The sequence below is a fragment of the Elephas maximus genome, chromosome 4 (assembly GCF_024166365.1).
Source record: "Elephas maximus indicus isolate mEleMax1 chromosome 4, mEleMax1 primary haplotype, whole genome shotgun sequence".
NCBI lineage: Eukaryota > Metazoa > Chordata > Mammalia > Proboscidea > Elephantidae > Elephas > Elephas maximus.
The window spans coordinates 70677832-70688981 of record NC_064822.1 but is presented as its reverse complement, the minus strand read 5'-3'; the positions used below and the strand labels follow the sequence as shown (position 1 = coordinate 70688981).

The window sequence follows — 11150 nt, the reverse complement described above, 5'->3', positions numbered from 1 at the left end:
ACAGAGTGTATAATGCACTCGGAAGGAAAGATGTGGGTAATTTAGTTATTGTAAAAAAAATACTAAATGCAGTGTCTATATACCAGGTGTTATGAACATTCTTAGGAGAAAGCTTCTAAATATAGCCTCATGGTGGCCAAGGGAGGGTTTTCAAATCCTGGAGGAAATGCCAGAGTGAATTTGAAAAGATGGGCTGGAGTTAGTTTGCATTAGTAGGAATGGGGTTGTGTGTGGCGGGCGTGCATAAAAGCAGGCGTGCATAACAGAACTGGGAAGCAAGAACACTCCAAGTAGAGAAAATACTGTTATGAAGGTTCAGAGATATAAGGTTGTATAATACATTTGGAATAGTTTGGAATGAGTGGATCAAAGTTGGGGGGAGGGGTGGTCTTCAGTGTCTCCATCTGTAAAAGGAGTCATTTTAATCCCTAACATTTGACTTCTAGTGTGAGGGAAGAACGTGAAAGAGAATACTTGATTTTAATTGATATGAATATGCTAGTGAAGCATGGGATGATTAGGCTCAATTTTTGCTTGAACTTGAAAGTATGTCTAACTTAGTTATTTGTTCATTTATCAAAGGTTTATCAGGCACCTGTACGTATTAGGCCACATGCTGGGTGCTAGGTATCCAGAAATTTGTTGACTCAACAGCAATGGGTTTTTTTTTGGATAATTTGATACTACTTTTTAATGTGTATTTTAAATGCTATTAACCATGTTCTGCTTACTAAATCACCTCATTCTACAAAGTATCAATTCCAGAAAAGCAACGAGTGACGGCTCTCACATGAAAGGGAATTTTCAGCCTGATGAGGGCAGCACATGGGAGAGAATATAAGAACATAGCACTTGCTAAGGAGCAAGGAGATGGATTGACGCAGTGGCTGCAAAGATGAGCTCAAGCACAGCAATGACTGTGAGGATGGTGCAGGACTGGGCAGTGTTTTGTTCTGTTGTACACAGGGTGGCTATGGGTTAGAACCAACTCAATGGCACCTAACAACAAGAACAAGGAGCGAGCATTGTTCTAAGAACTTTATGTAAACTCATTTCATCCTCACAAAAACGCTACAGGAAGGTACTATCACTTATTTTAACCATAAGACACTCTTTTGGCAGTGGTCTTCATGTTTATTTTACCAGTTACTAATTATTGTTTTTTAATCATTACACTACCACAAGGAATAACAAAGATAGCCACAGAGATCTTGAGAAGTGGAGGAGTGGTCACAGAGAAGAGAGGGGAAGGTGGTGGGAGTAACAGTTTTGCACTGGATGGAAGCTTTTCAGGCTGCCAAAGGAATTTTCATGAGTCAAAAGGCAGAATCATCACCAGCTCCTCCAACGAGGGGATGTAGCAGTAAGCTGAAGGGTCTCTTTAAGCTACATCTACTTATGTTTATCCAGCTCATGAATATTAATAGCTTCCTAAAAGTAGGCTTGAAACAGTGCCTACTTAGGCCATTCCAAGTGTAGTTGAAAAAATAAAGTCCTAGAAACCAAAGAGTAAGCAGATGCACAGTTTATCATTTCGCTTTCATGAGGTCAGCAGACATCTGTAACCCACTTTCCATAAAGTGGAGGTAGGATGATGGTTACTGTTTGGAACCTTTGAAAGGAGAAGTACCACTTGTCTTTATAGCCTTTCTCACACACTCAGTGGAGGGCCTGAAAAACATCCATTTCAAGGGCAGTGCTACTGTATTCTATGAGTTGGAGATGAACAAGGCCTCTCCTGATGCCTCTTGATTCGTGGGAACACATTTTAACGGTTTTGAAAACTTCAGTGCTCTGTTTCTTCATGTGATGTCCCAAGTACTTTTTCCTACAGGGGGAAAAGAGAAACAGATTCTTAAAATTCCAAGTTTGATTCACTGTTCAAGTGAAAACATATGCCTGTTAACTCTGCTTTCTTATCCCAGGCATGACCCACGGCTTCAAGACTGTGTTAAGGTTGGGGGAGGGTTTGGAAAGGTGACTGGCATTATTGGTATGCCTGCAAGGAAAATATCAGCTAAGAACTTATGTTACACATCCAGGGCTAATAGGCTGCATCTTTTCTTGAAGATGGGAAAAAGCTTTGATGCTGTATTTAAAATTCATAAAAGTAGGTCCTGAAAGGTTGATGACTATGGAGATTGCAAATGTCTTTTCTTTCACAGGGCTGTAGGTTGCAGGACTGCAGGGTAACTCTGTGGGAACAGTACTCCAGGGTGAGGAAAAGGGCCAAGGAATAAATTAAAATCCTATTTTGAAAAAAAAGAATCTCCTGGTTAGCATGTTTTGTAGATGGAGTAACTATTCATCCATCTGATTCATTCATTCATTATTCTACATGTGGTGGGTGAACATCTCTGAAGTATATAAAAGTAATGGGACCTAATGGGAGATCAAAAAAAGGCATATAATATATGATCTGCCCTCACAAATTTGCAGTTTAGTTGGGAAGATTAGATGCACTCATATGAAACAGGTAATACGGAGACCATTAGGAACCCTGAGCTCCTGGAAACCTTGTACACAGGAATGGTTTTCCCTCCTTCCACACCACTAAAAGGACACTCCAGAGGGCCACCAAGATGCCTGGGCCCAATCAGAATCCCGGAGGCTTGCCATCCAGTATCTACTTTCTTCACTATTCAAGGAGACTGAACACAGTTGCCAATCCACATCTCCTTCAGATTTTCATAGCTCATATCTATTCATAAATGTTCTTTTATCAACAGCCTTTATTTTATTTATTTTTTAAACCTTTTCTCTGTCACTTTGGAAAGATTAGCCCTTTCTTTTGGATTCTTTTTCCTCCTTCTCCAAATTTCCAGTTACGTGCTCCAAACTAAACCTAACTGTGCCCAAGTGTTAAGATTAGGGTTTATGATGACTGGAAAAGTAAAGTAATAAATTTTGAACTGCAGCTACAGATGATAAAGAACTTGTGTCATGAAATTCTAAAGCCTTTGAAAAAATTCCCTTCATTATTTTTACCAAAGAAGTCCATCTGTTTTCTCTAATTGGTACTGCTTTTCTCTCTAGGAGCCAAATAAAAAGAAAAATAAATAAAAACATTTGTATTCATTTCTTCCCTCTTTTTATCTGACTGCTAGAATTAGAGCCACAATTTTTATAACAGATTTCTTGGAATATAAATAACACACCATAAATCTTGCCCTTTTCAGGCATACAAATCCTATGTACGATTCAGACTTGTGTAAGTATGACCTCTACCTGAAGGAAGGATAGATAGAACTGAAATAACGTCAACAAATCTATCCTCTCCTTGGAATGAGTTAAGGAAGCTTGAATTTAGAATACTTAAAAGAGTATGCATTGTTCAGATCAGCCTCTTAATTTCTATGATGTCCAGTGCAAAAGTGGAAAGTAGAAACAAGCCTAGGTAAGCTCAATGAGCAGCCACTGAAGACCACTGTAGACATCTTAGCCCCTCAGGCAAGGTCAGCCGCACTTTGCTTCTAGCAGACAAGAGACTAAGCCTATTTGGAGGCCCCAGGGTCACTCAAAACTTCTGCTGACCCCTGGATGAACCCAGTGGAAAGAGTCAGGCAAGGGTCATGTGGGGCGAAGACGTGTCCTCCTAGGAACAGCTTGAACAGACAATGCCCTGGGCCTATTGCGGTTTAAAGCTCTGGGGTAGAACATTTTGACAAGGTCGGCCTTATGTAGCCACTGGAACATGGCAGTTTTAAGGAGATCTCGAGGAATGGAAATAAAGAAAGGGCAGGGGTGCAGGGGTGAAGGTGTCTGTTTTGCCCAATAAACCAAAAAAATCAAACCCGTTGCCATTGAGTCGATTCCGACTCATAGTGACCCTATAGAACAGAGTAGAACTGCCCCATATGGTTTCCAAGGAGCACCTGGTGGATTCGAACTGCTGACCTTTATCAGCAGCCATAGTTCTCAACCACTACACCACCAGGGTTTCTGATACCAGTAATTAAAAATACGTGAAAATTTAACTGCTTCCTTTTTAGTTTGTATCAAACTGTCCTGGTCAAATGACTGGGTCAAAGCAGCAATGACAGAATGCCATGAACCCTGAATTCCTACATGAGGATTACCCTACACACCCTGTCAGCATTTGAGAGTATGAAGAAGAAACTGTCTGCCTCCCCTTGTCTCATGGCCAGAATTCTGTAGCCTGCAAAATCTGTGCAAACAGAAATTATATCTATCTAAACATTTTATATCTCAGCACCTTCTCATTTCCTGTTATATCTAACCAACCCATCTGCCCCATACACATACCCCACGTACCCTTTGGGAGCTCAGTAGTAAATATTTGTTGATGATAATCACTAAAAATATGTTCCCATCAATGGGATATATCTCTTGCCACTCAAGGTCCAAACCCCATGAGAACTGTTACATAGATGCGTTCCCTTAAAAAAAATTTTTTTCCCATCCCATCTCCCTCTGAGTTCTGGGAAGATTAATTTTTAAATAGGATACACTTACCCATCCACCGTGCTGCTGGACCCAGGGTGAGAAGTTCTCTTTCAAGTACTTGGTTCCAAAGCCCAGCATCCTGTTCATGGGGTGGTTGTCGATGATGGTGAGCTTGGCAGCAACGTCGATTGCAAGGGCAGCCTTAAAGCCCTTAGCTTTGACCTCTGATTCTCCCCTTGTGTCCACACCCCTGAGAAACTGGTCTGTGATGATCTTGAAGAGAGAGTAGGGCAGTCTGGAGTCCTGGAAAATGCTCATCAAAGCCTTGTCTTTCCTCATCTGTGTGCAAGAGGACAAGCATTCAGTAGAGCAGCTGGGCCTAGAAACATACATGGAAGGCCACTTTCTAGCTCAACAGTGGGCCACTAGAGCACCAGGTGGAAACACCCTGTATTCTAGTCTGAACCATGGTACCAAAGGCACATAACTGGACTGCGCATGTATCTGCTGTTGGAAAGATGGTCTTCCTCTGTGTCTCCCATCTGAGCCACCTAAGCAGAGGTCTTGAGCCCAGAACATTCTCTGATAAGGAGACAGAAATGGGTTTCTCTCTCACTCCCAGTTCCTTCTTCTTATCAGAGGAGACTTTCCCCCCTGTTCCGGGTTCACAGTAACTTTTTCTGCCTCTTGCTCATACACGGGCACCAGATGGTACCTGGCCAAGCCCACTTCTGTATCTGTTCCTTGTATGTTTGCCTGTGGCACAAGAGGGATATGCACAGGCCACTTGTCCCGCACTGGCCATGAGGAGACCAGTGCCGAAAACTGAGGCTGACCTTGTTCTGTCTCTTCTTTATATGAGGAAAGCGTTACTTCACTGCCTGTGTGATTTGTGTTTTTTGTTGGTGACCTGAACTTTGGTAAGACACGTGCTTTGTTTACATTTCATGAGGATGTAGGTGAGAAAATTGCACAGCCCATTCATTCAACTAATACTTGCTGAGCACTTACAATGGGCAGGTACTGTGTTAGGCAGAGGGGATATAAAGATGATTAAGACTCAGGCTCTGACTCGGGGGATTTAGTGGCAATTGCAGTACAGTGGTAAGTGCTTTGCTAGAGGGAGGGTAATAGGCAAAGGCAAGAGTCTGGAAGTCAGACCATCTTGGCTCAAACCCCTGCCCCACCTCTTACTAGCTGTGCAATCTTGGAGCAACTACTTAACCTTTTGGCCTCAGTTTTGTCATCTCTAAACTGGGAGGATAGAACCTATAAAACTAAACCAAGCCCACTGCAGTTGAATCAATTCCAACTCATAGCAACCCTATAGGACAGACAGGGTAGACTGCCCCATAGGGTTTCCAAGGCTGTAATCTTTATGGAAGCAAACTGCCAGGTCATTTTCTTCTGGAGCAGCTGCTGGGTTCAAACCACTGACCTTTCAGTCAGTAGCTGAGCTCTTAACCATTCCACTACCAGGGCTCCTTGACAGAACCTAGACTATAGAGTAAAATACTTAGCATAGTGCCAGACATGAAGGAGGTGCTCATGTTAGTGTCAGTACTTTTTCAGAATGTTGTGGGAGCACAAAGGGGTCAGGGAAAGACTCCCTGAAGTGAATGTGCTCACTTCATGAAAAACCCAATCCCTTGATCCCTTTCCCATTATTCTACCCAATCGCCTTACCTCCCATCTCTCTCTTGAAACTGCTGCCTACTTTATGCATTTGAACTGCCACAACTTTTAAAAAATCAACACTGCCTCTGTTTCTTTTGAAAAAATCATGGCTTATGTAATTAAGGAGTACCTGAGTGGTGCAAATGGTTAAACACTCAACTGCTAATCAAAAGGTTGGAGGTTTGAGTTCACCCAGAGGCACTGGAAGAAAGGCCTGGGGATCTACTTCCAAAAAATCAGCCATCAAAAACCCTACAGAAAATGAAAAAGATCTATCCTCAACTTTCTGTGGAATGGTAAGAGGCCCCAAATAGCTAAAGCAATGTTGAAAGACAAGAACAAAGTAGGGGGACTCACTGATTTTAAAACATACTATATATAGTAATCAAAACAGCTTGGTACTAAAATAACAATAGACACACAGACAGATGAAATAGAATTAAAAGTCCAGAAATAAATTCACACTTCTACAATCAACTGATTTTAGACAAGGGCTCTAAGTTCATTCGATGGGGAAAGAACAGCCTCTTCAGTAAACAGTGTTGGGAAAACTTGATTTCCACACACAGAAAAATGAAAATAGGATTCATGCCTCACACCATTCACAAAAACAAATTTAAAGTGGATTAAAGACTTAAATGTGAAAGCTAAAACCATAAAATTCTTAAAAGAAAATGCAAGGGCAATGCTTGTTGGGCCTAGCTTTTAAAAATGAATTATCTAATATAATAACAAAAGTACAACCAGCAAAAAATAAAATAAATAAACAGGACCTCATAAAAATTAAAAACTTCTGTTCATCAAAAGACTTCACAAAAAAAGTGAAAAGACAAGCTACCGGCTGGGAGAATATCTTCAGAAACCATATATTTGTTAAGAATCTAATAACAAAAATATATATAAAACTTTGACAACTTAACAACAAAAATACAACCTAACCATAAAATGGGTAAAAGGCTTGAATAGACATTTCAACAAAGGACACTCGAATGGCCACCAAGCATGTGAAAAAATGCTCACCATCACTGCCAAAACCAAAAAACCAAACCCAGTGTTGTCGAGTCAATTCCGGCTCATAGCGACCCTATAGGACAGAGTAGAACTGCCCCATAGAGTTTCCGAGGAGTGCCTGGCGGATTCAAACTGCCGACACTTTGGTTAGAGGCCATAGCACTTAACCACTACGCCACCTGGGTTTCCTCACCAACACTAGCCAACCAAAAAACCAAACCCATTGCCGTCAAATCGATTCTGACACATAGCGACCCTGTAGGACAGAGCAGAACTTCCCCATAGGGTTTCCAAAGAGTGGCTGGTAGATTGGAACTGCCAACCTTTTGGTTAGCAGCTGAACACTTAACCACTGTGCCACCAGGGCTCCCATTAGCCATCAGAGAGGCGCAAATCACAACAGTGAAATACCGTTTCACTCCCATACTTAAAAAGCAAACAAACAACAACAACAAAACAGAATAACAAATGTTGGCAAGACTGTAGGAAAATTGGAACCCTTATCCATTGCTGGTGGAATGCAAAGTGGTACAGCCTTTGTAGAAAACACTGCGGCATTTCTCAAAAAAAACTAAAAGAACTACCGCATGACCCAGCCAAGTATATATAGCCAAAAGACTTGAAAGCAGAGACTCAAACAGTGACTTGTATACCAGTGTTTATTGCAGCAATATTCACAACAGCCAAAAGGTGGAATCAACCTAAATGCCCATCAACAAATGAATGGAAAAACAAAATGTAGTACATACATACAATGAAATACTGCTCAGCCAGTAGAAGAAACGAAGTCTCAATACATGCTACCACATGGATGGCGCTTGAAGACATTATGCTGAGTGAAGTCACAAAAGGACAGATATTGTATGACCTAGCTCATATGAAAAGACAAGAAAAGGCAAATGTCTACAGACCAAAGTTTATTAGTGGTTACTAGGGGTGGGAGGAAGGGTAAAACGGGGTGGTGGTTGTTAACAGTGATGTAAAAATCCCATCGATTACGGGTAGGGCTGCACAGCCAATTATTGTAATTGCTGTTAATAAGTTGTACACCTATAAAAAGTTGAGCTGGCAAAGCTTGTGTGATAGGTATATTTACAACAAGAGCAATCAAAAAAAAAAAAAAAAGAGTAGCTGCTGAGGCTGCTTCTTGTTGTTGTCGTTGTTAGGTGCCATCAAATTGGTTCCAACTAATAGCGACCCTATGCACAACAGCATGAAACACTGTCCGGTCCTGCGCCATCCTTACAATCGTTGTTATGCTTGGTCCCATTGTTGCAGCCACTGTGTCAATCCACCTTGTCGAGGGTCTTCCTCTTTTCCGCTGACCCGGTACTTTACCAAGCATGATGTCCTTCTCCAGGGACTGATCCCTGCTGACAACATGTCCAAAGTATGTAAGATGCAGTCTCGCTGTCCTTGCTTCTAAGGAGCATTCTGGTTATACTTCTTCCAAGACAGATCTGTTCGTTCTTTTGGCAGTCCATGGTATATTCAATATTCTTTGCCAACACCACGAGTCAAAGGCATCAATTATTTGGTCTTGCTTATTTATTTCCCAGCTTTCACATGCATATAATGCAATTGAAAATACCATGGCTTGGGTCAGAGGCACCTTAGCCTTCAAGGTGACATCTTTGCTCTTCAACGCTTTAAAGAGGTCCTTTGCAGCAGATTTACCCAATGCAATGCGTCTTTTTATTTCTTGGCTGCTGCTTCCATGGTGTTGATTGTGGATCCAAATAAAATGAAATCCTTGACAACTTCAATCTTTTCTCTGTTTATCATGATGTTGTTTATTGGTCCAGTTGTGAGGATTTTTGTTTTCTTTTCTTTTTTTTTTTATGCTGAGGTGTAATCCATACTGAAGGCTGTAGTCTTTGATCTTCATCAGTAAGTGCTTCAAGTCCTCTTCACTTTGAGCAAGCAAGGTTATGTCATCTGCATAACGCAGGTTGTTAATCAGTCTTCCTCCAATCCTGATGCCCCATTCTTCTTCATATAGTCCAGCTTCTCAGATTATTAGCTCAGCATATGGATTGAATCCAAACCAAAATCCAAACCCAGTGCCGTCGGAGTTGATTCCAACTCATAGTGACCCTATAGGACAGAGTTGAACTGCCCCATAGAGCTTCTAAGGAGTGCTGGAGGATTCAAACTGCTGGCCCTTTGGTTAGCAGCCATAGCACTTAACCACTACGCCACCAGGGTTTCCACGGATTGAATAGGTATGGTGAAAGGATACAATTGTGACACACACCTTTCCTGACTTTAAACCAATCAGTATCCCCTTGTTGTATCTGAACAACTGCCTCTTGATCTATGTACAGATTCCTCATGAGCACAATTAGGTGTTCCGGAATTCCCATTCTTTGCAATGTTATCCATAATTCGTTATGATCCACACAGTCGAATGCCTTTGCATAGTCGATAAAACACAGGTAAACATCTTTCTGGGATCCTCTGCTTTCAGCCAGGATCCATCTGACATAATATAATGATATCCCCGGTTGCACATTCCCTGCTGAAACCAGCCTGAATTTCTGGCAGTTCCCTGTCGATATACCGCTGCAGCTACTTTTGAACGATCTTCAGCAAAATTTTGCTTGCATGTGATATTACTGACATTGTTTGATAATTTCCTCGTTTGGTTGGATCACCTTTCTTGGGAATAGGCATAAATATGGATCTCTTCTAGTCGGTTAGCCAGGAAGCTGTCTTCCATATTTCTTGGCATAGATAAGTAAGCACTTCCAGTACTGCATGCGTTTGTTGAAACATCTCAATTGATATTCCATCAATTCCTGGAGCCTTGTTTTTCACCAATATGCCTTCAGTGCAGTTTGGGCTTCCTCCTTCAGTACCACCGGTTCCTGATCATATGCCACCTCTTGAAGTGGTTGAACGTCAACTAATCCTTTTTGGTATAATGACTCTGTGTATCCCTTCCATCTTCTTTTGATGCTTCTTGCATCGTTTAATATTTTCCCCGTAGAATCCTCACCATTGCCACTCGAGGCTTGAATTTTTTCTTCAGTTCTTTCGGCTTGAGAAACACCAAGCGTTTTCTTCCCTTTGGTTTTCTATCTCCAGGTCTTTGCAAATGTCATTATAATACTTTGCTTTGTCTTCTTGAGCCGCCCTTTGAAATCTTCTGTTCAGTTCCTTTACTTCATCATTTCTTCCTTTTGGTTTAGCTGCTTGACATTCGAGAGCAAGTTTGAGTCTCCTCTGACATCCGTCTTGGTCTTTTCTTTCTTTTCAATGATCTCTTGCTTTCTTCATATATGATGTCCTTGATGTCATTACACAACTTGTCTGGTCTTCAGTCATTAGTGTTAAACGTGTCAAATCTATTCTTCAGATGGTCTTTAAATTCAGGCGGGATATACTCAAGGTCATATTTTGGTTCTCATGGACTTGTTCTGATTTTCTTCAGTTTCAGCCTGAACTTACATATGAGCAATTGATCGTCTATTCCATAGTCGGCTCCTGGCCTTGTTCTGACTGATGATATTGAACTTTTCTGTCATCTCTCTCCACAGATGTAGTCGATTTGATTCCTGTGTGTTTCATCTAGTGGGGTCTATGTGTATAGTAGTCATTTATGTTGTTGAAAAAGGTATTTGCAATAAAGAACTCATTGGTTTTGCAAAATTCTATCATTTGATTTCTGGTGTTTCTATCACCAAGGCCATATTTTCCAACTACTGATCCTTCTTGTTTCCAACTTTCACATTCCAATCACCAGTAATTATCAATGCATCCCAATTGCATGTTTGATCAATTTCAGACTGCAGAAGCTGATAAAAATCTTCAGTTTCTTCAACTTTGGCCTTAGTGGTTGGCGCGTAAATTTGAATAATAGTCGTATTTACTGGTCTTCCTTGTAGGCGTATGGATATTTTCCTATCACTCACAGCGTTGTACTTCAGGATAGATCTTGATATGTTCTTTTTGACGATGAATACAACACCATTCCTCTTCAAGTTGTCATTCCCAGCGTAGTAGACTACATGATTGTCCAATTCAAAATGGCCAATATCAGTCCCTTTCAG

General features: G+C 41.2%; 1 protein-coding gene across 1 annotated transcript in view; it reads right to left on the bottom strand.

Annotated features, from left to right (window-relative positions):
• Window positions 1–1059: 1059 nt before the first annotated feature.
• The window catches only part of BCL2L14 (BCL2 like 14), a 33962-nt gene continuing 23871 nt past the window's right edge, over window positions 1060–11150 (bottom strand). The window contains exons 5-6 of the mRNA XM_049882510.1: window positions 4477–4746; window positions 1060–1828 (exon numbers count right to left, since the gene is read on the bottom strand). Of these exons, the coding sequence (XP_049738467.1) occupies window positions 1787–1828; window positions 4477–4746 (312 nt within the window). The 3' untranslated portion in view covers window positions 1060–1786. The remainder of the gene's footprint in view (window positions 1829–4476; window positions 4747–11150) is intronic.